This window comes from Myripristis murdjan, chromosome 15 (assembly GCF_902150065.1).
Source record: "Myripristis murdjan chromosome 15, fMyrMur1.1, whole genome shotgun sequence".
In the NCBI taxonomy this organism is placed as follows: Eukaryota; Metazoa; Chordata; class Actinopteri; order Holocentriformes; family Holocentridae; genus Myripristis; species Myripristis murdjan.
The window spans coordinates 30,929,094-30,935,093 of record NC_043994.1 but is presented as its reverse complement, the minus strand read 5'-3'; the positions used below and the strand labels follow the sequence as shown (position 1 = coordinate 30,935,093).

General features: G+C 44.0%; 1 protein-coding gene across 1 annotated transcript in view; it reads right to left on the bottom strand.

Moving 5' to 3' along the window:
- Positions 1–2,257: 2,257 nt before the first annotated feature.
- LOC115372816 (TBC1 domain family member 12-like) overlaps positions 2,258–6,000 on the bottom strand; it is a 33,392-nt gene continuing 29,649 nt past the window's right edge. The window contains exons 9-13 of the mRNA XM_030070958.1: positions 5,909–5,980; positions 5,361–5,489; positions 4,821–4,930; positions 4,463–4,721; positions 2,258–3,239 (exon numbers count right to left, since the gene is read on the bottom strand). Of these exons, the coding sequence (XP_029926818.1) occupies positions 3,168–3,239; positions 4,463–4,721; positions 4,821–4,930; positions 5,361–5,489; positions 5,909–5,980 (642 nt within the window). The 3' untranslated portion in view covers positions 2,258–3,167. The remainder of the gene's footprint in view (positions 3,240–4,462; positions 4,722–4,820; positions 4,931–5,360; positions 5,490–5,908; positions 5,981–6,000) is intronic.

Genomic DNA, 6,000 nt, shown 5'->3' with positions numbered 1-6,000 from the left:
GTGACCTCGCTGGTCATTTCACGCGTCGCGGCTGCAGGGGGAGATCAGCTCGGTGAAAGCTGCTCCACTGCAAAAACTCAAACTCTTACCAAGATTATTTGTCTTATTTCAAGTCAAAATATCTCATTACACTTAAAATAAGACATGATCACCTCAGAAGTAACTTGTTTTTAGACAGTTGTCTCTTGTTTCAAGTGAAAATTTGCTTGTTTCATTGGATTGGCAAAATTTGTTTCTTGTTTCTAGCTAATTTTCACTTATTTCAAGTGAATTTTCACTTTTTCCACTGGCAAATTTTGCCAATGAAACAAGCAAATTTTCACTTGAAACAAGTGACAATTGTCTAAAAACAAGTTACTTCTGAGGTGATCATGTCTTTTTTTAAGTGTAATGAGATATTTTGACTAGTAATAAGACATTTTTGACTTGAAATAAGACAAATAATCTTGGTAATATTTCGCGTTTTTGCAGTGTCCTGCTCGCTGACGGAGCAAAACCAAGCTCTCAGGTTCCTTAATGCCCTTTTCATTTAGTGTGAAGCTGCTCGGTGTAGGTTTTTTTTTTTTTTTTTTTTTTAAAGGGGGAGTCCACCTCTGAAAGCCGAAATGTGCGCGACACAGCTTCAGCTTCAGGAAAACACTGAGAGCTGCGGCGGCGGTCCTGCCTCCCGCCACGTTCACAGTAACAACGCAGCACTTTCCAGGTTTACTGAGGCTTCACTTAACGTTTTTCCAAATCCTTTTTTTATCTTCATGAATGATCTTGACCAAAACTACACACTTCTACCCGAAAAGTGAGGGCCTACAGTCTCTTTTCATTCCTCTTCACCTCTGGATGTAAAATCCACGCTGCTCTGTACATTAATTAACAGCAGAAAAGCCTAAAATTCACTCACTGTCCCAAAACTTACACTCCACAGTGACTGTACTGAACTGTCAGGTCCAGACTGGAGATAAAAGCTGGCAAATTTCGAGACCTGTCTACTATAAAAACCTCTAAAAGGCTGTTTGGTAAAATACTGAGTGACTTTATGAATGTATGCATCTGTCCATTACTGCAGCCGGCGGAGGAAAATATAATTATCCTCCCTCTAGACTGCCATTTCCGCACGGCGCGACCCCAAATGTTCCCAGAAAATACCCGGTAAAATCTTAATTTCGGTTGCATCTGGGTATAATCTGAGTTCAAGTGCTCACAGTCGAGGACCAAAAAGCAGCCCTCCCTCTCAGCTGAAACATTTACATCTTTAAAGGTCCACTTTTCAGCACTAAAAGGACAACAATGTCAATTTTTAAACCGATAAACACGGATTTTCTTCAAGTTACTCGACACGTTTAGAAAAAGGCTTCTCGAACTCAAAGGTGAGCGCGTTTTCTCAGCCGACAGTCGACCGTGGAATACTTCACTTCCAGTAAAAACATCAAAAAAAAAAAAAAAAAAAGACCGGATCTGCAGTTAAAACCTTCTCACCTGACCACGTGTTACGTACTTAGTGAAACAAAACGATTCTCTGATTCAAGTTTTTAGACTCCTCGTCATGGATTAGCATCACCGATCACACATTTTTTAATTCCTTGGTAATAATTATCAATACTACATTGTACAAAACGCCAGACAAACTGGAGATTTAGGGTCCAAGGTGAAGTTGCCGTGTGCTCCCACAATACCCACTCTCCCCAGGAAATAGTCAGAATTTTTGTATTTGCGATCCACTGCCGCCTAAACATCCTGTGCATGTAGTCTCATGCTTACAGATGGCAAAAAATAAAAATAAAAACGGGGAACTGAGTCACAAGCCATGCTGGTGCAGATTCCCACTGATGTCGATCCACACTGCAAAAAGTCCAAATCTTACCAAGATTATTTGTCTTATTTCAAGTAAAAATGTCTTATTACTAGTCAAAATATCTCATTACACTTAAAATAAGACATGATCACCTCAGAAGTAACTTGTTTTTAGACAATTTTCACTTGTTTTGAAACAAGAAACAAATTTTGCCAATGAAACAAGCAAATTTTCACCTGTGACACAAGTGAACAAGTGAAAATTTGCTTGTTTCTTGTTTCAAGCTAATTTTCACTTGTTTTAAGTGAAAATTAGCTTGAAACAAGTGAAAATCGTCTAAAAACAAGTTACTTCTGAGGTGATCACGTCTTATTTTAAGTGTAAAGAGATATTTTGACTAGAAATAAGACATTTTTACCTGAAATAAGACAAATATTCTTGGTAAGATTTGGACTTTTTGCAGTGCAGGTGCTTGGTACAAGATTGAAACACAAAAAAAAAAAAATGAAATGAAAACTACAAGGATCTAATCATTAAAGCGTTAGGGTTATTTTTTAAAGTTTGAGAAAAACGTTAGCACCGTCAATCAGAATTAGAGTCTGTGAGATTGAAAGTGGACAAAGCGCTCTGGGTTAGTGTCGTGAAGACGAGCTGTGGAGGCTAACACCCCGATCTGAGTCTGATGAACAGACTGATACTCCTGTCAGGTGGATCCACCTGAAACTGGTCTGAAAACCCAGTTCATGTCCTGACTGGAGCAGCCAGCGGGGTTACTGGTGCGTTTACTGCCCCAGTCGCTGTGGGAAACATCACATGGCATCATGTGGAGCTCTGATCGACAGCCAACACAGCTCTGGTGGAAAACAGTTTGAAAAGGAAAAGGACCAGTCTCTGTTCCGACGTGTGAACTGGTCTGGGGAAATACTGGAAATGCCTGTTAGATTTTAAGAATGAAACCCCTTTTGGTCCCGACCCACATCGTAATAAACACTGGAGCAACTTCACCTCCCTCCACAAGCCGGAGGCTCACACAGGCGGCCGGCCGGCCTCCTGCGGGGCCGGGGGCCGGGGCTTTGTAAACCAGCTAGCCGGCTCGCTAGCCTCTGACGTTAGCGCTAACCCTCGCGGCCGGCTTGCGTTCGCTTCAGGCTTTGTGGCTAGCATCTCAACAGAGACTCTAACCTAAAGGCTAGCCATGTTCAGCTTCAGCGCCGCGTAGCTTCGAGCTTCACGGCTCGTCTCGGATGATCTGAGCTCCGACGCCGGCGTGGCTCCGCCGCTCAAGTTCATGGAGAAGCTAGCGCTACAGCCTCAACCTTCATGGCTAGCCTTTGACATTAGTTTCAAGCAAGAGGGCCTTTAGCTTCAAGGTTAGCTAGCGTTAGCTTCTCAAAGCCGGGCTGCTGTTTTTGTCCGATTCCTTATTTCCGTCTTTTATCACCGCAGAGAACACCTGGTGGGAAAAAGATACCAAAAATTAGAGTCAACACAAGGAATTTCTACCAATAATTTGACAACTACAGCCTGTGTGTGTGTCCAGATCTGACTCTTTATCCTTATGAAAAAGTCAATTCTAAACTACATTCAGAGTGAGAAGTTGCCTTGTTAGTAGTAAAATGCACTGGAGGGAAAAAACCCCAGAAGTTTCTGATGCAGTTTCCTCACATCACATCACCACAGCGGAATACACCATTTATTTTAATGGTGACGCTCCTCAAAATACCCTGAAGTTCACCTTCCAGCATGAAACTGATCATGTAGTGAGTAAAGTTTCAATGCACTGCAAAACGTCACTCATTTTTACTAGTGACACAAGTGAACAAGTGAAAATTTGCTTGTTCCATTGGCAAAATTTGTTTCTTGTTTCAAGCTAATTTTCACTTGTTTCAAGTAGATTTTCACTTGAAACAAGAGACAATTGTGTAAAAACAAGTTACTTCTGAGCTGATCATGTCTTATTTTAAGTGTAATGAGATATTTTGACTAGAAATAAGACATTTTTACTTGAAATAAGACAAATAATTTTGGTAAGATTTTGAGTTTTTGCAGTGTGCCACACGTTTCTGAGCTCGTGACCAGTGACCACCAGATATTTTGGCCTCTACACTGCAAAAACTCAAAATCTTACCAAGATTATTTGTCTTATTTCAAGTCAAAAATGTCTTATTACACGTCAAAATATCTCATTACACTTAAAATAAGACATGATCACCTCAGAAGTAACTTGTTTTTAGACAATTGTCTCTTGTTTCAAGTGAAAATTTGCTTGTTTCATTGACAAAATTTGTTTCTTGTTTCTAGCTAATTTTCACTTATTTCAAGTGAATTTTCACTTTTTCCACTGGCAAATTTTGCCAATGAAACAAGCAAATTTTCACTTGAAACAAGAGACAATTGTCTAAAAACAAGTTACTTCTGAGGTGATCATGTCTTATTTTAAGTGTAATGAGATATTTTGACTAGAAATAAGACATTTTTGACTTGAAATAAGACAAATAATCTTGGTAAGATTTTGACTTTTTGCAGTGCAGATATTTCGTCTCTAACTTTGTAAATCCTCAGCCCGGTGACGCTGCAGATAAAAGCTGCTAAAAGCCGCGGCGGTGGGGCGGCGGTGGGGCGGCGGTGAGGCGGCGGTGAGGCGGCGGTGAGGCGGCGCTCGGCTCGTCCACTGACCTGAGCCCAGCGGCGGTTCCTGCTGACCATGTGTGTGCTGGCCATGGCCGTGAAGAGCGTGTGCGCCGGCAGGTCCTCGGGCAGCCGCGTCAGGAACTGGGCGATGTGGATGAAGTCCATCTGCAGCAGGACGTCCTCGTACAGCCGCAGGATGCCCAGCCCCGTCCGGAACAGGCTCTCCTCCCCGTCCCGGCAGAAGACGTCCCACACGCGGCACGCCACGTCCAGAGGGAGGGACTTACTGTACAGCGTGAAGATCCTGCAACAACACAGGGACAGGGACGACAACTCAGATTACCCGGACGGCTTCGGATTAACACGGTACGGGATTAAGACGCTCTCTGTTCGGGAAGCGCACCAGTCGATCAGGTAGAGGTCAGGGGTCAGGCTGTTGGTCTGGAAGTGGCTGAAGAGACGAGGCAGGTTCTCCTCGAAGAAAACCTCAAAGGCTGCGAAATACTTCAACATCTGAGACGAGAGAGAGAGAGAGAGAGAGAGAGGGAGAGAGAGAGAGAGAGAGAGAGAGAGAGAGAGAGAGAGAGAGAGCGAACATTAGACACGACTGTAAAAAGCCAATTTACCTACAATCTGATAAAGTGACGCTGCAGGAAGATTTAAATGAAAACCATTTAGATTCAATGGATAAATGCGTCCGGCGTGCGCATGGTTTAAGCCGGAGGCACATGTCGCGTTTTTTCTACACGACCTTTGTGACTTAAAGGCAGAATACACTCAAAAATAATCCCTCTGCATTATGACTTACGAGCCATTAGCAGTGTGTTGGTGTGTGTGTGTGTCACTGTTAGTGCGTGTGTTCTCGTGCGTTCGTGTGGTTATTGTGTGAGTGTGTGTGTGAGTGTGAGTGTGTGTGTGTGTGTGTGTGTGTGTGTGCAGGTACCAGCTCGTGGTCCACCCTGAAGAAGGCCATCTGACAGGGTTTGTTGAGCAGGTTGGCGAAGGTGATGAAGGCTTCGGCCTCCTCCAGGTTCAGGATCAGCACGGCGGCGATGAACGACATGCCCTGCACCTGAAACACACACACACACACACACACACACACACACCTGGTCAGACCGACACGCAGCAGACTCTGGTTTCCAGGTGTGTTTTACAGGGCAACACGGAGCGAACAGCACAACAGCGGAAACACAAACGGCTCCTGTGATTGGACGGTTTGAGGCACCATCTGGCTCAAAGGCAGCAGAGAGCCAGCTTGTGTGTGTGTGTGTGTGTGTGTGTGTGTGTGTGTGTGAGTGTGTGTGAGTGAGTGAGAGAGACTGAGGCACAATTTAGTTTAAAAGCTGAAATCCAGATTAAAAGCAGGGGAGAGATTCAGTTTCTGTTTCAACACAGAGCCAAGGATCCGTGTGTGTGTGTGTGTGTGTGTGTGTGTGTGTGTGTGTGTGTGTGTGTGTGTGTGTGTGTGTGTGTGTGTGTGTGACTCACGTAGCCGATGTCAGGCCTGTAGCAGGTGTAAGCCCCCAGCACACTGTGGAGGAGGTCATGATAGGGACCGCCCTGCAGAGAGAGAGGGAGAG